Source organism: Hypomesus transpacificus, chromosome 4, assembly GCF_021917145.1.
Source record: "Hypomesus transpacificus isolate Combined female chromosome 4, fHypTra1, whole genome shotgun sequence".
Lineage (NCBI taxonomy): Eukaryota > Metazoa > Chordata > Actinopteri > Osmeriformes > Osmeridae > Hypomesus > Hypomesus transpacificus.
The window spans coordinates 1,380,284-1,404,074 of record NC_061063.1 but is presented as its reverse complement, the minus strand read 5'-3'; the positions used below and the strand labels follow the sequence as shown (position 1 = coordinate 1,404,074).

The 23,791-nt window shown below is 44.6% G+C and overlaps 1 protein-coding gene across 1 annotated transcript in view; it reads left to right on the top strand.

Moving 5' to 3' along the window:
• The window catches only part of angpt2b (angiopoietin 2b), a 24,201-nt gene extending 1,073 nt beyond the window's left edge, over positions 1 to 23,128 (top strand). Inside the window, exons 2-9 of the mRNA XM_047019210.1 lie at positions 8,858 to 9,013; positions 10,034 to 10,155; positions 12,344 to 12,555; positions 12,835 to 12,959; positions 16,184 to 16,285; positions 18,737 to 18,903; positions 21,979 to 22,109; positions 22,614 to 23,128. Coding sequence (XP_046875166.1) covers positions 8,858 to 9,013; positions 10,034 to 10,155; positions 12,344 to 12,555; positions 12,835 to 12,959; positions 16,184 to 16,285; positions 18,737 to 18,903; positions 21,979 to 22,109; positions 22,614 to 22,774 — 1,176 coding nt within the window. The 3' untranslated portion in view covers positions 22,775 to 23,128. The remainder of the gene's footprint in view (positions 1 to 8,857; positions 9,014 to 10,033; positions 10,156 to 12,343; positions 12,556 to 12,834; positions 12,960 to 16,183; positions 16,286 to 18,736; positions 18,904 to 21,978; positions 22,110 to 22,613) is intronic.
• The last annotated feature ends 663 nt before the right edge of the window (positions 23,129 to 23,791 follow it).

Sequence of the window (23,791 nt, the reverse complement as noted above, 5' to 3'; positions counted from 1 at the left end):
AAGGGTCTTCTCCTCTGCTCTCTTGTCCTCTCATCTCCTCTCCCTCTCTCTTTCTTCTCTCTCTTTTTATCTCCCTCCATCCTATCCATCTTCTGTCCTTCTCTCCTTGCCCAAACTCCTTCCTTCACTCTCTCAATCTCTCCATCCTCTATCTCCCTCCCTCCTTTTCCTCTCTCTCTCACCCTCCTCTCTGCTTCACCCTCTCCTCTTCTAGCAGTCTGTATGATGTAGTGAAAGCCATCATCAAACAGATGATGACTTGATAATGATGACACAGACTTCTCAGTAGAGTTGACAAGGCCTCATCAGTAACGTTTTTTGTTATCATTTATCATAAACTGGATACTCAGTGTTCTTTTGGCCTTCTGACAATATGCGTATGTGTGAGTGTATGTGTGTGATAGAAAGAGAGAGTCTCTATTTAAGACCACTGGGTAGCCATGAGTCCCTGTAGCATGAGAGGAAAGACAAGACGTTTAGCATATCAGCCAAATATGCATCAGACCATTAAACCAGTAGTGTTCCTCCATCACACATACACACACACATACACACACACACACACACACACACAGACAGAAACACACACACACGCTTTAAAATACTGTTTCAGTTCATTTAAACAAAAACTGGTAATCGAAGAGCTTTCACAAGCACAAACCTTGCCTTGCCAATGAACTATCTATTTATATATTTTAACACTTCTGAACAATTCTAGTTCACGGGTCATCTACCTTTACTCTGTCTGTGCCATGTGCACCTTATTTTGAACCGGAACGCTGGTACTGTGAGATTGCTGCTGAGTGGACAATAATGTTCTAGCTGCTAACGTTATCAGGGTGGAGATCAGAGTTTGTCTATCAACCAGAGACTATCTGATACTACCCCATCCTATTGTCTCTTTCTCCCTCCTCCCTAAACCTTGACCTTTTTCTCCTCTGTCCCTTCTCTCTCTCTCCTTGCTCTCCCTCATCCTTCCCTGTTCCCCTTCCTCCTCTCTCCTTCCCTCCTCTCTCTCCATCTCTCTCTTCCTCCCTCCTCTCAGAGAGAGTGCTACCCCACCCTGTCCTCTATTCACAGACGGCTTCTCTGGCAGACATGCTGTTTATCTGACCCATAGCCTGTTCAAAGGCTTTTGTGTTCATATATTTACCTTTTAAAGGGCAACTAAGGGCATTTATCCTAATTTGAGAACTTTCAGAGCTAGTGAAGTATGTTATTTTCTTCTCTGCCCTTGTTTCTGTGAGCAGTACACCATTGTATTAAATCACAACATTTTCTATTAAAACTACGTAGAATTTACCACCCCAGTCTCTTGAGAATACACTGTAAATGGATGCTTAGATATTATTTGATGTCTCTCTAGATACCTTTCTGTCTTGTGTTCTGACCCCTTCCTCTATCTCTTCCACTTTTTTCCCTCTTTGGCTGTTCTTTTATTTTCTGTCATCCTTAAATGGATCTCTCCGTTCTCCAACTTTGGTGTTGGTTCATCTCAATGTTACAGTAAAGATGAAAAATGTGTCTGGTGTTATTCCCTGGTTGGCCTGTCTTAACTCCCTCCCTCTCACACACACACACACACACACACACATACACACACAGAGACACACACAGACACACATACACGCACGCACACACATACACCACAGCTGTCCCTTGTGTGTTGTCAATCTGACATACAGACTGTGAACTGGAAATGAGGCTACCAACAAGCTTCCCCCGGGAATTTTCCATAAACACTTGAAGAGTGTGTGTGTGTATTATATGTGGGTGTGTGTGAAGCTCGTCAAACTAATACCAAAGTCTTGTATCACCGCAACCGTAGATTACAAGAGGGTAAAACTATGCACCTATCCAGTTAGGGTGTTCCTGCCACCTCTCTCTCTTTCTCCCTTTCTCTCAGTCCCTCAACCAATCTCTCTTTCTCATCTACACTCCTTTCTCTCTCCCTCTCATTCACCTTCACTCAGAACCAGCCAGGGCATCCACCTGGCTGCCTCTCATTGCATCCAGTGTGAGCCTCTGGTCTTTCACCACCAGGGGGGTATTCCAGGTAGCGGGTTTAACAAAATCGGGGACAGTGCCTCTGGACTGGCAGACCGGGGTGGTGGTTCCCCTCTTTAAAAAGGGGGACCGGAGGGTGTGCTCCAACTTTAGGGGGATCACACTCGTCAGCCTCACTGGGAAAGTCTATTCAGGGGTCCTGGAGAGGAGGGTCCGTCGGATTGTCGAACCTCGGATTCAGGAGGAGCAATATGGTTTTCGTCCTGGCCGTGGAACAGTGGACCAGCTTTATACCCTCCGCGGAGTCCTGGAGGGTACATGGGAGTTTGCCCAACCAGTGTACACATGTTTTGTGGATTTGGAAAAGGCGTTCGACCGTGTCCCTCGGGGGCTCATGTGGGGGGTGCTCCGAGAGTACGGGGTACCGGATTTCCTGATCGGAGCTGTCCGGTCCCTGTACGACCGGTGCCAGAGTTTGGTCCGCATTGCCAGTAGTAAGTCGAACTTGTTTCCGGTGAGGGTTGGACTCCGCCAGGGCTGCCCTATGTCACCGATTCTGTTCATTACCTATATGGACAGAATTTCTATGCGCAGCCAGGGTGTTGAGGGGGTCCGGTTTGGTGACCTCAGGATCGGGTCGCTGCTTTTTGCGGATGATGTGCTCCTGTTGGCTTCATCGGGCCGTGACCTTCAGCTCTCACTGGAGCGGTTTGCAACCGAATGTGAAGCGGCTGGGATGCGAATCAGCACCTCCAAATCTGAGGCCATGGTAATCGACCGGAAAAGGGTGGAGTGCCATCTTCGGGTCGGGGAGGAGATCCTGAACCAAGCGGAGGAGTTCAAGTATCTCGGGGTCTTGTTCACGAGTGAGGGAAGAATGGAGCGCGAGGTCGACAGGCGGATCGGTGCGGCGTCCGCAGTGATGCGGGCTCTGCATCGGTCCGTCGTGGTGAAGAAGGAGCTGAGTCGAAAGGCGAAGCTCTCTATTTACCAGTCGATCTACGTTCCTACCCTCACCTATGGTCACGAACTATGGGTAGTGACCGAAAGAACGAGATCGCGAATACAAGCGGCCGAAATGAGCTTTCTCCGCAGGGTGTCCGGGCTCTCCCTTAGAGATAGGGTGAGAAGCTCGGTCATCCGGGAGGGGCTCAGAGTAGAACCGCTGCTCCTCCGCGTCGAGAGGAGCCAGCTGAGGTGGCTCGGGCATCTGATTAGGATGCCTCCTGGACGCCTCCCTGGTGAGGTGTTCCGGGCACGTCCCACTGGGAAGAGGCCCCGGGGAAGACCCAGGACACGCTGGAGGGACTATGTCTCTCGGCTGGCCTGGGAACGCCTCGGGGTCCCCCAGGAAGAGCTGGTGGAAGTGGCCGGGGGGAGGGAAGTCTGGGCCTCCCTGCTTAGGTCGCTGCCCCCGCGACCCGATCCCCGGACAAGCGGCAGATGACGGACGGACGGACGGACAAGTAAATGAGTTGTACAAATGGCACCTCGTGAAGAAAGTGCAAAAAACTGACTAAGAGATGGTGTAGGCCTACTTAAGGTAGAAGAATAAAGGCTAATCTCCAAAAAGATTTACTGGAACACCAGTTACGGGAGGATGTATGGTCACAGGTGATGTTAATTGTAGGAACAATAACCTACATTAATATTAATTGTTGAATTTGCTGAATTTTTATTTGACCTAGAGATGTTGTACATAGGGCAGAAGAATAAAGGCTGATCTTGTAAGGCTCCAACTTACCATGTTGATAAGTAAGGGTCAAGATTCTGGTGTGATTGTAGTTGTTCTTGGGTATAAAAGGAATTGTGAAGCATTGTTCTGTGGATTCTTGATCTCCTGAGACCTTCTCCTTAGCTCTGGCTTGGCCTAGGCCTACTCCTTCTACCTCACCTCATGCTCTCTATCTCTGGTTTACAATAATCATGGTAGAGTAGGCATAAGAGTTAACTTAATTGATTACATTAATTTGCAATATGATAAAATGATTATATTATTTAACCTTAATTTGACCATTCTTGCTCGGATTTAACCCAAAGAGTCAAATAACTGTAATTCCATTGGTATTGGCATTATTTGGTTAATGTTAATACACTGTTCAGTTTCCCATCTTCCTTCAAACCATAGGGGAATTAGTTTCGGTTGTTTGGCCAATATATTGACCCCCAACAATGTTGAAATAGATTTGCTGAAATAACAGTTACAGGACGGTAGCCTACATCATGTAAATTGTAGGAATCATATGAATCATGTAAATTGTAGGAACAATAGCCGATAGAAATAGGCTACTCATTGTTGGATTTCTATTTAAATTATTTTTCTTTATTTCAGTGGCAAAAGGTATTTGGTCAATTCTGAGTGCAAATCTACGGCGAGTAACACTATCAATGAAGACCCAAGGGCTGAGAATGTTGCTAAAATAAATTACAGATTGTGACAGGAAACGGTGACGTTAACTTAGGTATTTATCAGGGAATTAAAGTACATCAAACCGCAGTCTTAAAATCGTCTCCCGGCGTATAACTAAGCGAATTACATTTTGTTTAAGATCGCTCGGCTGAACCTGGAAATGATATGCCGTGTCTGCCAACGCTATCAGGCTAAGAAAGTGGGAGGGGAGAGGTAGAAACGCAGAGTTTGGCATGGAAAACCTGCTAGCGAGCAGGTTAGTTTCAAGGAGTAAGTTACCATGGACACTTACCAAAAGGTTTCGTTATCTCTCTTTCTGGAACGTGGAACTTGGAGTATGCCTCTTTTCAGGTTTAAACAACTCAAAGTTTTCATTAAACCCGCTACTTGGAATACCCCCCAGGATGACTGGCGATGGTGGGATTTCTAAACAAACACTGGAGAGCCCCTGTGAGAGGCAGCTTCTGATGGAGCTGGGGACAGTCTGGGCCCCTGGACCTACTGTTCTGAGGGTTAGAGGCAGTCTGGGCCCCTGGACCTACTGTTCTGAGGGTTAGAGGCAGTCTGGGCCCCTGGACCTTCTGTTCTGAGGGTTAGAGGCAGTCTGGGCCCCTGGACCTTGTGTTCTGAGGGTTAGAGGCAGTCTGGGCCCCTGGACCTACTGTTCTGAGGGTTAGAGGCAGTCTGGGCCCCTGGACCTTCTGTTCTGAGGGTTAGAGGCAGTCTGGGCCCCTGGACCTTCTGTTCTGAGGGTTAGAGGCAGTCTGGGCCCCTGGACCTTCTGTTCTGAGGGTTAGAGGCAGTCTGGGCCCCTGGACCTTCTGTTCTGAGGGTTAGAGGCAGTCTGGCCCCTGGACCTTCTGTTCTGAGGGTTAGAGGCAGTTTGGGCCCCTGGACCTACTGTTCTGAGGGTTAGAGGCAGTCTGGGACCCTGGACCTTCTGTTCTGAGGGTTAGAGGCAGTCTGGCCCCTGGACCTTCTGTTCTGAGGGTTAGAGGCAGTCTGGGCCCCTGGACCTTCTGTTCTGAGGGTTAGAGGCAGTCTGGGACCCTGGACCTTCTGTTTTTAGGGCTTGAGATAGTGGCCGGGTTTCCCAGATTCGTTAAGAAGCTCTTAAAGCTAAGAGCTTCTTAAGAATGTTCTAAGAGCGCTCTAGAACGTTCTTAGAACGCTTCTAAGAAGCTCTTAGCGTTAAGATCTTCTTAACGAATCTGGGAAACCCGGCCAGTGACAGTTTGGGGCCCCTGGAATGACTATTGTCAGGGTTAGGGACAAGAATACATCTTTCAACACATTGTTGTCTTGCATACATCCTGTTGCTGTTCATGACCTGCACAGCTGTGTAGCTGGGAGAGACTGCTTTCAATCAATAGTGTTATATCTATTAATGAGGGTGTGTGTGTGTTTGATTGTGTGTATGTGTGTTTCTAAAATGGGGATAATCTTGGCAATAGTCTTGCTGTACAAATGCAGACACACACACCCAAGACTGCCCCCCCACACACACACTAACACAAACACACACACCCCAGACACCCACACACCAATGCACACCCACACTCACACACAATCCAGCATGTTACTACAGTGAGTTCTTTGTAAATCCGGGCTGTAATATTCAGTTTTAAGAGTTCCAGATTATTTTAGTTGTGTTCCAAGAACACAGCATTGTGGGATTGTTCCATCTTCCTCCCCCCCCCCCCCCCCATGTGGTGTGCTTTGCTCCCCCCAGCAGCTGTGTGTGTGTGTGTGGTCTCTGATGTGCTAATTGTTGGTAAAGTTAATTGTATCCTGCATTAGAGTCTGGAGATTAAGGAGATTTAAGTGGCCTGCTTTGTTCACATAATAATTAAGTTAATTTCATTGAGACAATATTTCTTTTAAACTAGCTAAATGCACTAAAAGCTTTTAACTCTCTCTTTCTGTCTTTACTCAACGAAACTCTCTCTCTTTACACACACACACACAAACACACACACACAGAGTTGCAAACTCCCTTGACTGTGTAAAGGCCGATTTATACTTCTGCGTCTCCGTTAACAGACAGACGCACGCAAGGAGTCGGACGGAGTCGGACGGATTGGTTGAATTTATACTACTCCGACGGCTCTGCGTGCTGAAAGCAATTCACCGCCAGAACAGTAGATGGCACTGCACTGCGATGCTAGCTAGGTTATCGAAAAGTCGGAGCAAATTTACAAATGAACCTTTTCATCAATAAAATAAGCACATTTTCAGCAACTACACTGCCCATTTCTCGTTACATTTTAATTCAGATGCTGATTTACATGTACTGTTTAGCTGAAATATGAATTGTTAAAACTTACAACAATGGCGGTCAAAGGATTTTGTTCTCTTGTTGGTCACGGCAACCCCGCCCCCACCCCTGACGCAAGCGGTTCTTTATACGGACCAATCACAGCCAAGGGGTATCCGTAAAATGACGGACGGACAGACGGATGGTCAGGAAAATCAGGAGGTGCACGCAGAGCTCTCGGAGGGGCTCGGAGAGGACACGGAGAGGGCGTTTCTTGACGGAGAGGGCGTTCCCCGTGTGCGTGTGCGTAAAAACGCAGAAGTATAAATCGGCCTTAACTCTTACAGATAGAGAACAATGATCCTATTGACTCAGCAAATGAAGACATCAAGTGGTGGATATTCTCTAAGATGATTTACACCTCTGCTATCCATTTATATTCCTGCTCAGACAGCATTCTTTGTGGGCCTAATGCTTGAGATTTACATACACACACACACACACACACACGTGTGTTTTCATACAGACACACACAGAGGATCTACTAGCTGGCTGTGTTTGTGACAGCTGGGGAAGGAGTTTGTATTGACCTCAGGGAGTGAACTACATCATGTACTGTGATGGAGACACGCTGGGCTGTGTTCTGAAATCTATGGACGAGAAAGAGGGAGGAAGGAGAGATAAAGATAGAGAGGGAGAGAGATATAGAGAAAAATAGCAAAAGAGGGAGGGAGACAAAGAGACAGAGAGGGAGAGAAAGATTGAGAGTGACAGAAAGATGAATAGAGGAAGAGAGGGATAGAAAGACAGATATATTCCTCCCTTTTGAGGGTTGAAGGCGGAGGGTAATCCACTACTAATCTCTTCTCCCAGCTCTGCTCATCATGTATTTCTTTCCTGTTCAGATGTCTCAATCCATTACAGTATCAAGGATATTTAGGTTTACAGAGAGTGAGACACAAAAAAGTGAGAGACAGAGAGAAAAAGAACAAGATAGTGAGAAAGAGAGAGAAAGAAAGAAAGACCGAAAGAAAGAGAAAAATTATAGAGCCGGAAATTACTCCAAAGTCAACCATTTTATGCTGATTTATCTTAATTTTTTCTTGTCCTTATAAGGTATTTGATTGAAAACTGAAGGCGCAATAGTGGCCGGTGTCTATTGTGCTTATAATTACGCATCTCAGAATAATGCAGTTTTATTGTGAAAACCAATAATCACAGCATTGTTTGAATACACTCACCCCTCATTGCAGTGGCTAGCCATCTATTAGACAAGATTTGTACATCTTCTCTTCAGAGACATAAATATGAATGTGTACCTTACAATACCCAGCCCTGATTTATTGCTAAGTTCCAAGCAGCTCCTGCTATAGTAAATTCCATAACTCAGAAATGGAAACGTTTGAATAAAAACACCAGAGAGTGACGTGCGGATTAGTCTAGCATGTTCTGTTCACTCAAAGCAGCCACATCAATAAAGAAATCTGTTTATGGCCCTGAGACGGATGGGCCTCTATTTTTACTACTCCTATAAAGTACAACGAGTTTTGGATGGATTGAGGTATGTATGTTTGTGTGTTTTCTAGATTAGGTGTGTGTGTGTGTGTGCGTGTGATTGTATTGTGTCTGTGTCCATTGTGTCATGTTCCAGTGCTTGCACCAGCAGGACACACGTGTGGAATGCTGTGCTTCCTTACTGTGGTTTCAGGAGAGGGATTATGAATACAGTTAGATAGAGCAGGGATGAATTACAGTTCAGATGATTTTTTGACAAGCCAACTGAACCTCCACAGGCAAAATGTGACAAACTCAGCAAGAGCTTAGTAGCTCCTCTGCAACAAGGACCAAGCAGGGATGACAGGGATGTGTATGTGGGGCTCCTGGGTGGGTTACGAATCCTGCTCATCCTAACGAGGTCAAGTTCCATCCTGCAGTGTTGTGCAGTGTACAGTGTGTTGTGGACCAATGCTGGTTCCTCACCTGCATTACTGTGTAAATTTCCTCATGGGTTCGAGTCCACACCCACAAGTCAATAGGCTAATGTAAATGGAATGTATAGGTTTAGATAAGTTATTGAATGCAAATGTTAAGATAATGCTAATGGAATGTAAAGATTTGGATAAAAGTCTAAATTCATCAATATAAATGGAATTAAATGGGTTTCCTGTGTCCCTTGTGAGCAGCTAGAGAACTACATCCAGGAAAACGTGCGTTCCAGGATGGAAGAGATGAAGAGCAACGCCGTCCACACCCAGACGGCGGCCATGTTGGAAATGGGAACCAACCTCTTGAGCCAATCAGCTGAGCAGACCCGCAAACTGACGGATGTGGAGACCCAGGTCAGCCAATGACAAGCAGCCAAGTGAAAAAACTGTTTGGTCTTGTGACAGTATTAACATATTGTTACTGACCTCTAAGTAGCTAATGGTTAGGTAACGTTAGCAACTGTAGCTTAAGTGTAAGAAACAACTCTAAAAAGCTTACAGCTTGCTAATTATACATCAACTGATTCTCGTGTGGAAATTAGAGTGAAAATTGTCAACAAAGTGTTCATTTTAGTGTCTAACAATTGCTAAAATTATAGCAACTTCAATACTCAAACTGCCTACGAGGAAGTTATCATATGTTAGCAAGACTTTAAAGTCACAAGTCAAATTGAATCTGATGGGTTATGTACTCTGGGAAAAAGCCAGACACAAGTTCAGGTCAACAGTTTGTGACTGTCTCTTTGTAACAGGTGATATTTGGGCTGAGTAAACTCTGATTGACGTTCTAGGTCAAGCTAGGTGACTGACAACTAGCCAGTTCAAACACAGCACAGTTCAAGTCCCCACAGTACCACAACACAGATGTGGCTGTAGATATGCCATGGCTGTTATTACAGATTGTTTTAATCCCTCACAATTCTCATTCTTTGTAGCTTTAGCATCCTCTCTCACTCTCCTTTTGTTAGCTATCCCTGTAGTGATGCATGATGAGGCAACCAGAGCAAATATTTGTCTTTTAGCTGTCAATTTCAAAACACAGGTGGATTGACATGTCAGCCTTCTCTTTTCACTGTCGATAAAATTCAGCTCCCTATCCACCTATTCAACTTTTCATCTATCTATCCCTCCTTCAACTATCCTCTGTTTTTTCTCATTCCCTCCTATCGTCCTCTTTCATCCATCCATCTTTTCATACATTCATCCATCTTCTCAACCTCAACCCTTCCCTGTTCTTTTTTCTCTCTATCCACCTCTTACTCCCTCCATTTATACCTCCCTCCCATAATGTATTCATCTCCTTATCCCTCTCTTCCTTATTCCATACCTCCGTACCTCTCTATCCATTCCTCCCTCCATCCCCCCCTCTTGTAGGTGTTGAACCAAACCAGCAGGCTGGAGATCCAGCTGTTGGAGCACTCTCTGTTCACCAGCCGCCTGGAGAACCACATCCTGCTGCAGACCCAGGAGATCTCACGACTCAACCACAAAAACAAGTAAACGTTTGTGTGTGTGTGTGTCTACATGTGTGTGCGTGTGTCTGCATAGGTTTGTGACTATGTGTGTTTCTGCGTATGTGTGTGTATCTGCACAGTGTGTAGAGAGTATGTGAACTGTGTGTTTGGATGTATGTATTTTTGTGTTGGTGTGTACTCTCGCAAACTTTTTATTGGTGTGCAAATTCCTTTGATTACTTTACGTGTATATTCTCACCTGTGTCCTCGCCTGTTTATGTGTACATTTTTGCCTGTGCTTGTATGTGTGTATTCTCAGTCGTGTTTTTTTGTGTTCTTACTCGTGTGTGTGTCGCGTCATGTGTGCGTTATATATTTGTGTGTGTCTCCATTTTCACATGTGCATGTCTGTGTATACTTGCCTGTGTATGCGCGTGTGTTTGTGTGTGTAGAGAGTGCATATACAATGTCTGTCTATCTGCTTGTTTAACATCCTAGCCTCGCGGCCAACAGTTGCCCATCTGGGTCTGTTTGACCCTTCTCCCCTACCGTACATGCTTACACCAGGTTCATGATGCGTCAGTAGATAAAACAAGTAAATATTGGCACTGGGTGGTGTCAGTAAAGATACATTCAGGGAAGATCTGGACAAAGAGAAAGGAGATTACTCGCAAGAGAAAGAAGAAGAGAAGAGGAGGAGAGGGAAGAGGAAGGAGAAGAGAAAGAAGAGGATGAATGAAGAAGAGGAATGAATGTCTGGTTGCTTTTCAGAGGGGCTACTGTTGTAGCCTCGGGGGTCTGTGAGTGAGCTTTGATCCACCGCCCACTCAACAAGAAGAGAGAGTTTTTTCAACAATTGACATCTGTGAGACATTTTCTGGTAATGTACTACCAGAACATGTGACCCTATCCAAGGCTGAGATAGAGAGAGAGACCGAAGACGGAGATAAAGAGAGAGAGAAGGAGAGAGAGAGAGAGAGAGAGAGAGAGAGAGAGAGAGAGAGAGAGAGAGAGAGGGAGAAAGCGAGAGATGTCATGTTAAAAGTCTGTAACGTTCTAATGAGCAAAATGCTTTCCCATCTTCAAGCATCTTGAGAAAAATTCACAGACATGCTTCACTCAGAATCTCAAAAAAACTTAAAAAAACACGATCCTCTTTAAACAATTGAAACCTTCCTGGATCATGACATCGTCTCCCCCTCACCCTCGTCCAATCACAAGTCCTCCCTCGTCCAATCACAAGTCAGCACATGCCGTGCTTACACAAAGACAATGTGAAATAAATGTGCCATTGAGATCGATAAGTGTCCTCGGAGGGTGTGAGCAGAAATGTGTGTGTGTGTGTAGCGGTGAGAGATGGGGGGAACGTGTTGGAGAGCGGGGCGATGGAGCGGAATGCTGGGAAGTAGCTTGTCCAATCAGGGCGGCTGGATTGTTTCAATAAATAATGGCCGCAGTGTCGTTAGTCACAGCTATAAAGATCAGGACGGGGATTTATGATGTTCATTTGCAGCTAGCAATAACATGCACACACATACACACAGGCACACACACACGTGCACAGAAACACACACACACTGTATAAATCCAATCTCTCTTCGTCTCCATTCACAATGCAATTCTCTCTCACTCTCTCTCTCTCTCTCTCTCTCTCTCTCTCTCTCTCTCTCTCTCTCTCTCTCTCTCACACACACACACACACACACACACAAAGACGGTGGCCTGTCATATCCCTGCCTTTGGGTGGTGATTGAGAGTCCTGCTCTGCAAGTCCATCTGCAGACACTACTGCTGTACAGGTGTTTCTGTGGTGTTAAACCAATGAGACTCTACCCTCCCTCCATCACTCAATCTTTCTGCTCCATCCAGACTGGGTGCTCATTCTATTGTGTGCCCTGTGCTGCAAAATGGAAATGGATAAACAACAAGGTTTCCTCAAGCCTTCATCTCCTCTCCTCTTTTCACTCCATCACTTCTCTTGTTTGCTTTACTGTGTCCTCTCTTCTGTTCTCCTAATTGTCTTTCTCTCCTCAATCCCCACTCCTCTCCAATTCTCTTTACTCTCCACTCCTCTCTCCACCACCTACTCCTCTCCTTTACTGCTTCTTCCTATTTTGCCTTTTCTGACCTCACACCTCTCTAATTCCCTCTCCTCTTCACTCCTCAATCCCCACTCCTCTCGAATCCTCACCCCCCTCCCCCTCACCTTCACCCCCCATGTGTCCCCCAGTCTCCTGGAGCAGAGGGTCTCCTCCGTGGAGGCCAGGCACCAGAGGGAGCAGCAGGACATGATGGAGCTGGTGGAGAGGCAGAGCTGGCTGGTGGGGCAGCTGCAGGCTGGGCTGGGGGCGTCCAGCCACAACAGCAGCCTGCTGCAGAGACAGCAGGCCTCCCTCACAGACACCGTGCAGCAGCTCCTGGCTCTGGTCACACACTGCAACGGTGAGACTCTGGGCTGGGGATGTGTGGAGGTCGTGGAATCAAGCTGTTTTAACTTCAAACATGCTGATTATGAACATGTTAAATCTGATCTGTTAGATCTAAACATGATTAAAAGAGTTCAGGTGCACAAATTACTTTAAATTGATGTGAACATTATATTGTATACAGTATATCAACATTACTGTTATATGATTTACTAAAAGTCATTTGTCATTTCTGAAGTTACCAAGGTTGATTCTTGCTGATGTGTTGATCAGAATGTGAATCTTGTTGTTCTAGAAATCTCCAGCCCTCCTAGAGAGGAGGGGTCCAGTCTGAGGGACTGTGCTGAGCTCTTCAGGTCAGGGGTCACAGAGAGCGGCGTCTACAGCATACGGCTCCCCAACTCCACACGCACCGTCAAGGTCAGAGGTCAATCGTGGGCCCAAACTTTTAGTCTTTGACATAAATACACTGTATTTGTATATAGTGTATCGATATATCTATCTATCAATATATTGCTAAATCGATGTATCAATCTATATATTGATCGATAGATAAATAGATGGAATAGATGGATGGATGACTCACACATCCGACAATCTCATGGTGGAGGTGATAGAGGTCATACCTTATTCAAATAAACTATTTGTTTAAATCTTCAGGAGACTGCTGAGTCACAGCAACTTTATTGAACTCCTGAATAAGGGAATCATGTTGTTAACATACTGTGCAACCAAATGTTGTTCCTTCTTTGATATCAGTTTGTCCACATTTGTTTTTATTTTACCTGAAACATTTTCTTGACTTTTTGATAACCTTTTAATACAACACAAGCTCCCAAACCATTCTATTCTAGGTGTTGTGATAATGCACACATGCAAACACACATCCAATCTTTAGCTGGTGTATTGTTTGTGAGGGGGCCACGTGGAATGCTGGAAGGTCAGGGTATGTTTAGTGTAATGCAGCGCTAGCAGAGCTGTCTGGCATCGAGGTGAGGTGGAAATGCCATGTCGGGGTTCAGGAAGCTCTCATAATCAGCATCAGGAGCCTTAGGGCCTCACAGTGAGGGAGTGTGCATCTGAATGCTAAGTCCCATTAGCTTAGGAGGCCCTTTTACTGACCTGGAGCTGCCTTGGCTCACTCACACAGAACTGGCATCACCCGCTACCCACCAGTGGATGACCCTTCCCCCCCACCCCCACCTCACCAACCCTCAAATTCCTGGCTGGAACCACTTCCTTATTAGAGTGAAACACAAGCCTTCTCTCTCTGTTTTCCCTTTATCGCTTGCTCTCTCTCTCTATCTATCTCCCTCACTTTCACTCTTTCCCCCACTCTCTCCCACTCTTCCTCTTTCTCTCCGTGTCTCCCTCCCTCCTTCCTCTTCTGTTTCCTGTGGTCACAGCAGCCAGGTGTTTGGCAGTACTACTGTGTGTTTGCTGCCAGCTGTGGAGCCTAGCAGGTTTACATAGATGCAAGCTGGTACACACTCAGGCCCTTGGCACGGCCAAACTGGGTGGTTATATTAAAGTGGGGCAGGTTAAAATGCCCTATTTTTATATTCAGGGAAGGAAAAAAGAGAGACAGAGAAGAGAGAGAGTCTCTCTGTGTGTGTATGTGTGTCATTAAGTGTATGTGTGGTTGGCAAAAGGAGCCAGAGACTAAATCACTTTTTTGTGTGGGCTGTAAATTTGGCCTGATGTTTCCACAGTTTGCCTATTATGTGATCAAGTCATTGATTTAAACATTCTTTGGAGGAATCTTCTAGATTTCTAATAGAAGCTCTGGTCCATTGGACTCTGACAGTTTGATCCACCAGTGAGTGTTATTGTCCAAACAATAAGACCATGTTTTAAAAAGGAGAAATAACCCCTGGTGTCCCCAGTGAACCAAGAGTAGCTACAGACAGTTAGCAGGGAGAAAACACTGAAAGGCCACATGGGACTTTCTGTGCATTTAAATGATGTTTCTTTTAAAATATGTATTACTCTGTATTAGTTTGTTTAAAATCTTTAAGTCTCATAACCTTCCTAGGGAATTGACTCTCAGAAACATATATTTTAGTCCTTGGTTCCTGAACAGAGCATGTTGGTTTGGTGGCCAGAGCACTGGGTGAAAATACAAATGGAGCCAAAGAAGGCTCACAGAATATAACAGATTTTCTCTTTAGCTTTCTGTGAAAAACAACAATAACCCTGGTTTGACCTTGTCTGAAGGATCTATTTTGTAGAAAAGAGCTAGAAAGCTTTCAGATTTTTGCCGTGTTAGAAATTCCCAGCGGAGGGTGTCCACTCAGCAGTACCTGTGTGTCAATTCTGTCACCACAGGAGGACTTGGGCCCTGCATGGACGTGGGGAGGTTCATTCTTAGCAACCCTAAAAATAAAACGTTTTTATTTCTGGGAGGGGGTCAGTCTTTTTACATTCTAGATTATTGACAACCAAGTATGATCCTCTCAGTTTGAAAGACCTGCTCTAATATTTAAACATTTACTTTTTGGTTGAAGTGAAGCTTCATATAAAGAAATATAAATTGACTTTTTCCCAATCCTATTTTAATCCTTGTATTAACAACTTCTGTTCAACTCCAAGTTGTTTTTCCACTTTACACATGCAGAACTACAACTCTCAATATCTCAAGCATTTTATTGTCTAGAAGACACTGTCACTCTGTATATTTGAATACAACAGTTTGCGTCGATGACTTTCAAATGCGTAGGAAAAGCAATACCTCAAAACAAATACTTTCAACCATCAAGAACACAGTCGGAACAGAGTTTTTCCACTAACAGGTATTTCACAGTCAGAGATGCAGATCATTTCAGCACCCAGGAGATTGATTCATTCACTGTTGCATGTGAGTCCTGAGAGAGACTGAGATGTAGCTCTATTTGCCCCACTGGGCAACATTTCTCTGTCTGCCTGAGAGATGAATAGCTGTGATTCATTAGTGTTTGTCCTTCCAAACACATCTACATAGGATGAATGTGTAATCAGGTTGAACAGAAAACATACAGTTAGCAATTGGGTGACTGAAGCCAGGATTTCTCTCTCTCTCTCCCACTCTTTCTATCTCTCCTTCCCCCTCTTTCTCTCTTTCTCTCTCTGGGATCATAACAGGCTGTTGGTTTTCAACTTCTACGAAGAGTGCGTTCATAATTAGTTGTCACTTCTAGCCAGGCGCTTTGCTAGACATAAAGCTAGACTGGGGCACAGGCCCCTGCTCATTATACAAACACTTCAGGGATGCAAGTTGGACATCAGCTTTGGTAGGGACATCAAGAGCTAATGGGAGCGTGTGGCAGCGATCGAGACCATTTTTTCCCGCAATACATTATATAATATATTTTTTGCCTGTAATATGTTGGACTAATGTTATTATGTTTCCGATAGAAATGAGCGTCGGCTGAGCTCGGTCTGATGCGCAAAGAATACAGAATGACCACTAGACCATCCATCGAGCCACGACAATGTTTAGTCAGCACTACATGAAGTGTGCCTGTTGCCAGCTTATCATACTTGGGTAGTGAGACAGGTATTTTTCTAGACAGCTTTGGTGAGGACCCACAATCACAGACCAGACGTTATTTGTGTTATCTACACAGCATTTAGAGGTCTTAAGGAGTGTGTTCTCACCTCTCCAGGTGTTTTGTGACATGAAGACGAGAGGAGGAGGCTGGACGGTTCTCCAGCATCGCAAAGACGGATCAGTGGACTTCCATCGCGGCTGGAAGGACTACAAAACTGTACGTTTACAAGGACTACAAAACACATTATGATACATGGTATATTTTAAGATATATATGAAGAATTAAAAAACTCTGTTTCGCGCACAAGACATGTAAAACAGTACATTTGAAAATAATCTAAGGAGTGTCATTCAGAAGGATTCACAATAGTGTACATCAGAGATGTGTTGCCATGGAAACACAGAGACAACAATTACGACATGCATTTTCCACCCAACAACCGGAGGCATGTCAAGAATGTTTCAACAGGCTTCAAACACTTAAGATTGAATCACAAGAGCATCATTAGAGCACAGCAGAGTATCAGAGACTGAACACAGAGTATCAGTATCAGTGTATCTGTGTGTGTGTGTGTATATGTATGTGTCTGTGTGTGTGTGTGGGTGTGGGTGTGTGTGTGTGTATGTGTGTGTGTGTGTGTGGGTGCGTATGTATGTATGTGTGTGTGTGTGTGTGTGTGTGTGTGTGTGTGTGTGTGTGTATGTATGGGCGTGGGATACTGACAGGCCCATGATCCCCAGTGACCTGTGGTTGTTTTGATTGGCCGCCCATGTGTGTTCCTCCCTCCACAATCCCTGTTTATACACCTGCTCTGTCCTCCCTGTCTGTCCTGCCCCTCCCCTCCTCTCACACAAACACACTCACACACACACATACAGTACATACACACACATACAAACACACACACACAAACATACATACACACACACACACACACACACACACACCTACAGTACATACACACACATTCAGTACATACACACACACTGTACATACACACACACTCACATATACTCATCCATTCTCTGACACAAGGCACTTACTCATAAGTAACTCACAGTAAGTGGCTGTTACGTAATTATACTTATGTTATTCAAATACAGCATACAAGTATATTGCAACCTCTTAGAGTATTTACTATGGAATAAATCTAAGGAAATATAGAAACATTTTGACTAAGTGATTTTCTCTACCACAAGACAAACAACATACCTCCACATTTCATTTGGATTTAAGTGATTAATAACAAAAACAAGATGGTTTTACCACTGGTGTCACTCTTGAAAGAGACTGGTTAGTATTCCTCCCTAGACGTAGCAGAAATAAGCAGGAATGTTTGTGTGTTGATCTCCACTTCTCTGTGCCTGACTGAAATAACAGCCTGGGTGTACAGGAGACCACTGTGCCTGGTGATTGAACGACCAGACGCAGTTTGTCTCTCGTCTTTTGTAGCAGATGAATGACCACAGCCTGCTAGAGAATGAAACACACTGTGAACAGAGATCTCCAAACTGATATTCCGCATGTGATCTTTCATAATGATATATATATTTGGCCGTGGCATCGCAGGCAGGGGCTCTGGTGATGCTGGATAACGGTTGGTTGATGTTGCATGTCGATGTTCAGCTAACGTTTAGCCAAGGTTGCTCTCTGCTGTGTGTGTGTGTGTCAGTTGTTATGGACAATTCTGAAGACTGTGCACTCAAACATTCAAAATGCCGGATGATACAAATTCTTTAGCCAATACTCAGGGTACTCTGAGACAGATCTACTGAAGGACACATAACGCAAATGTCGTTCAGCCAAGTGATAAAGACCTTCCAGATTAGATAAATTCAAACAAAACTTTATACCACCGTAACCATCATCAACATACAAACATAAGACAATAACACCATACCACCTGTCCATGTATCAGATGGGATCACAATTAGCGTATGCCCAAACAGCGTCTCACAAGTCCTGATGCCCAACCTAACTTAAGATTTCATATTTAAAGGACTACCCTGGAATTTGTCAAGCATCTGGTCTCCCTAGGCAACAGCCAATCAATATAGACATTGGATAACTTCTTCTCCACAATGGATGTCTTATTAGGTAAAGGTAATCCAGCATCTTCTCATCAACATATTCTCAAAAACTTGTTAACTCTTAAATCACCTAGACTTCATGTCTTCGGATTTCACCCCCTGGTCAAACATTGTATCAAGAATCTTGGATAGAAGGCCGTAAAAAATTCCCACCCATCCCCAAGGGTCAACTGTCCCACAAGGTGGTCAGCACCTTAGGTCAAACAAACGTTCCACAAAATCTTTCACCCCTCTTGACTTAATTCCTTGCTTGCAAACTGTAAACTATTCCCAGTATATTCCTTAACAATCAACAAAGGAACGCACAGTTCAATCAAAATTAAAACACATTCATTTCAGATTTAACATTTCTTGTTACATCTTGGCATCTGTCATGTTTGTCTGAGCTCTTTGTGTATGATCAGTCTTTTTCTTCATTCTATCTCTGTCTTTCATTCCCTTTTTCTCTCTGTCTCTCTCCCTCTCTCTCCCTGTCTCACACACACACAAACACAGATCCTATGTGACACTTGATGTCTCCCGTATGTCTTTATGCAGGCTCAGTTTGTCCCTCCTCTCTCCCTGTCCCTATCCCCAGGGTTTTGGGGACCCCTCTGGAGAGTACTGGCTGGGGAATGATGTCATCCACCATGTGAGCATCTCCCAGGAGTACAGTCTGCATGTCCTGCTGCAGGATGGAGAGGGGAACCAAGCCTACTCACACTACGACCACTTCCACATAAATGGAGAGGACAAGAACTACAGGTACCAGAATGTAACTGAGCTTTGCAATCTGTTACTGCAGAGTGGTGAAATGGTTGAGTGTATAGGCTTACATATTGGAGGGACTGTGGCAGGTAATGTGTTTATGTACGTGATAAAGAGAGAGAGAATCCTCCTCTGCAAACATAATGCATTCACATGTCAATGTGGGAAAGTCGCGCTGTCATTTTCAAAGTGGTTCAAGTTCAAGTCTTTTATTTGTCAGGTGCACAGAGCAACACAAGGTTAGACTGGGCACTGAAATTCTTAAGACAAGACAACGCAAGCACCTGGCATAACATAACATATAAGTACACAGAACAAATTTACATCTATGCTGAGCTTAGATAAGTGAACTTCCTAAATATACAGATAGCAATAAATAAACGACTATACTAACCCTAACACTAAAACTTCCTAAATTACAAATAACAATAAATAGTACGCTATACTAACCCTAATACACACACAAAAAAACTGTTACAACCCTATAACCTAATCTAACCTAAGTGGAGTACAGTGCAGTAGTGCAAATTTGCAGATCAGTGACTATGTCAATTACCAAACAGGAGCCTGGTGGCGAGGTACAGTGAGGTACAGTAGTGCAATGTTACTGAAAGAGCAACTAGTAGCTGAAAGTGACAGTGTATAAGTGACTAGTGTGCAGTAAACAATGTCCATATCAGTGTCCATTGAGAAGCCTGATGACCCTTGGGTAGAAACTGTTGTCCAGTCTGCGTGTGCGCGACCGGATGCTGCGGTAACGCCTGCCAGAAGGCAACGGGGTAAAGAGACTGAAGGATGGGTGGGAACAGTCTCTTAGAATCCTGCTGGCTTTCCTTAGGCAACGTGTGTGGTAGGTGTCCTGTAGGGCTGGGAGCTTCCTGCCGATGATGAACTCAGCAGAACGGACCACACTTCGTAGGGCCTTGCAGTCCCGGTCTGTGCAGCTCCCATACCACACTGTGATACAACCAGTCAGAATGCTCTCTATAGTGCATCTGTAAAAGTTAGTAAGGATGACTGAGTCCATACCAAACTTCTTCAGTCTCCTCAGGAAGAAGAGGCGCTTACGGGCCGCTTTGACCACCTTGTCCGTGTGAACAGACCAGGTGAGGTCATTGCTGATGTTCACCCCAAGGAACTTGAAGCAGCTGACCTTCTCCACTTCCGATCCATTGATGAATAGGGGTGCATGCTCCTCCTCCTGCCGCCTCCGATAGTCCACAATCATCTCCTTGGTCTTGCTGATGTTAAGAGAGAGGTTGTTGTCCTGACACCATGATGTCAGGGTGTCAACCTCCTCTCTGTAGGCTGACTCGTCACTGTCAGAGATGAGGCCCACGATGGTTGTGTCGTCAGCAAACTTAACGAGGAGGTTGGAGCTGTGCGTTGCCGCACAGTCGTGGGTGAACAAGGAGAACATGAGAGGGCTGAGCACACAGCCCTGGGGGGTGCGTGCTCAGCCCTCTCCTGTTCTCCTTGTTCAAGCTAACAGAAATAATTGTAATCTTTAAACTGTCAAAAGCAAATCTTTACAAGTGTCTGATTGTACAAAAGATGTGTAAAAGAATCACATTGATTAAAAAATATTGATCAATACTGAACAATCTTGAGTTTAACAGTTCATCACTATGCCATCATTTTATGTACATGTCACCACAATAGGGGTAACCGTAATTGTGAAGAGCTTTAAGAGCCCTTCACTTTCCAAAAGGAATAATTCCACAGTAATATACTTCACAGTTGTACACAGTGTGGCAGGAATCTCTCACAATTAGGGACCATTATCTAGGCTTCGTTTTTCTTTCATTGCCTGTCGGGAGAGGAAGAGAAAGAAAGACAGACCGAGATAGACAGAGAGAGGAAAATAAATTGAGAGAGAGATAGAGAGAGAGAGAGAGAGAGAGAGAGAGACAGAGAGAGAGCAAAATAAATAAATAAATAGATAGCCAGAGAGAGAGGGAGGAGGGAGAAGATGCTTTAAAATGTATAGGAATCAAGTCAAGAGGAAGCTAAGACAACGTTTCCTTCTGTCAGTCAGTCAGGCCACCAGTGAGACCGATGATCTGACAGGATGGCTAGCTGCCACATTTCTGCTTCTGTCTCTCCAGTCATAACCACAGCTAGCGCTGCCCCAGCATATTCCTTTGGGAAAACCTGTTTGGCAGAGAAAAACATGAACAAAATACATCACAGCACCTGCCTCTGCCAGAAAACTGCCAACTGAAATGAAACCTCAGTGCTAGTGCACTGTTAGCTTGCTGCTAACAATCCTCTAACCCTCCATTGCTAACAGGAGTCTACACCGAGGCCTGGAGTTGAACCCAAAGTTTGTTCAAGATAAGAAAACCTGACTAGACAACACATGAAGTTACATACAACAGTTACTGGAACTTTTTAACAGATGACGTTTTGAACAGTTGGAGGACCTACTGTAGGCCTAGCTCCTCTGTTAGCTTAGCACAAACATCTCTGTGGAGTAAAATATATTAAAGATCTCTGTTGTTTTGAAACCCCGTTGTTCGCTGTGTGTGGCAAACCCAGTTCAATCTACTGCCAGCCACCACAGAGAGATTGTTCCATCTCACCTCATTCAGTATGTGCTAGTTTTATTAGCTCCCTGGCTAACATCCCCACAGTACTGGGTTCATGCTGGGTCTCCTTGGATAGAGGTCTGTGGTGCCAGTGAAGTATCCTGATAGCTCACCTCCTACCCAAGCCTGGTTAAACACTGTTGGAATTACAACCTTTCAATAAATCGTATAATCTATGTGTCACGGATAGCCAGTTCATGATAGAGAATTTACTGCTGAACAAGTGGGATGACAAGCCCAATGAATGTACTTTTAGACACTGCTAATTAGAAATGTAGTGGAATATGTGGGTTCTATTTATACTGAGGTGTCAGGTTAAGTAACACTGTGTATGAGTGTGTTCACAGTATATATTTGTGCCGTGTATAAATGTAATGTTACCCACTCTCTCCCTCCTCCCTGTCTCTCCTCATCTTCTGTCCCTTCTCCTCCCTCCTGCTACCTTCTCTTAATCCCCTCCCTCCCTCCTTCCCTCCGCCAGCCTCCATACCCAGGGCTTCAGTGGCACAGCGGGCAAAACCAGCAGTCTGACCCACCCTGGTACCCCGTTCAGTACTAAAGACAGGGACAACGACCGCTGCAGCTGTAAGTGTGCCCAGATGGCATCAGGAGGTGAGGACCGTTGATTGATTTTTTGAACTATTCCTCTATCTCTTTATCCCTCTATCCCATCATCCCCGTAGACCCAGTCATACCTCTATCTCACTTTCACTCTTAACTCCCTCTCCATCCATCCCACATTTGATCTAATTCTCTATCCATCCATTATTCCATCTCTATCCCAACCAATCTTTTGTCTTTCTAACTCTCTATTCCTCTATCCCTTGATTATTCTATCCTTCTCTCCACCTATCTCTCTATCCCTCTATACCTTGATCTCTCTACCTCTTCGCATCTTTCTCTCCATCCCTCTATCCTATATCTTTTCATCCTCAAATCATGCTTCTTTTTACTATCCACCATTCTTTTTCTCTCTCATTATCTGCCAACCTTCCATTCATCACATCATGTTATATATTATTAGAGTGAGGCAAGGTATAGAGTATGCTGGAGTTATCTAATGTCTGTCTGATCGTCTTTGAGCAGCGTTTTGACCCCTGACCCCTGACTCCTCAGGTTGGTGGTTCGAAGCCTGCGGGCCGTCCAACCTCAATGGGATCTTCTACCCCGGAGTCTCCAACGTGGTTCGCTACAACGGCATCAAATGGTACTACTGGAAGGGCCCGGGTCTGATGGCTACTATGACGACCATGATGGTCCGCCCTGCAGACTTTTGATGGCGCCGGCTGATGATGTCACACCGTGCAGCGGTGTCTCATATTGAACATTTTCTGGAAGGGAAAGGGGATGAGAAGCCAGGTGTAGGAGTAAATGAGGACTGGAGATGCACAGGAGACTGTAAGAACACACTGTTGTTTCTGGTCATTAGTGAAAGTCCAGAGTCTCCCTTATTTATTCTTCTTTGGTTCCTCAACATAACTTTCCTGTTGTTTGAATATTTCGAACAAGTCTATGAATGCTGCCAGTTGCACCGCAGAGATTCTCATAAACCTTTTTATTTCTATGAGATTAACCTCCTCATGATAAATCAAAGCTGGCGTATTTTTACAAGTTTATTTACTATCCAAAGCGGAAATCTGCTAATAAAAACTGAATTAAATAATGTTTAGGTTTGGAGTGGTCCACTGTTGTTTGCACTGTTACAGTTTCTCTGCCGTCATAGTTACATAGAACACGTGTAGCGATCCCAGCAGCACCATTAGAGGGCCTCATGATGGTCTCAGCAAGACCTTCTCCCACCTTTGTAACAATAGAAACCTCAACATAGAATACGGTCTCAGGCCTTAAGAAACATAATAATTATATAATCGTCCCATACAGAGCTGAAAGGTTTGTTCCAAAATATTCCATATTGCCCCAATTAAGCGGTCGGCTACATAATGCCTAATCTCAACAAGAATCCTTGACCTGGTGATTGGCTGCTCAATCAAGCCACAAAAATATTAACCTCTGATTGGTTTACATAAGAATCATTCATTTGATGCATTGTAAAAACATAACGTTTCCACATACAGTCAAGACACCTGATATACTGCACATCACACACCAAGCTGTACATTGGCCAAGCTGGCCCTCCCTGTTCCTCTGAGTTGATGTAGCACTCCTTTAGGACAGGGAGATGAACACAACAATAAAACAACTCAGAGAGACACAGTTGCTGTTACTGAATCTCCCCATATCTCACACCTTCATTTAATGTACGGCATGTATAAATATACGACGCAATCACAGTG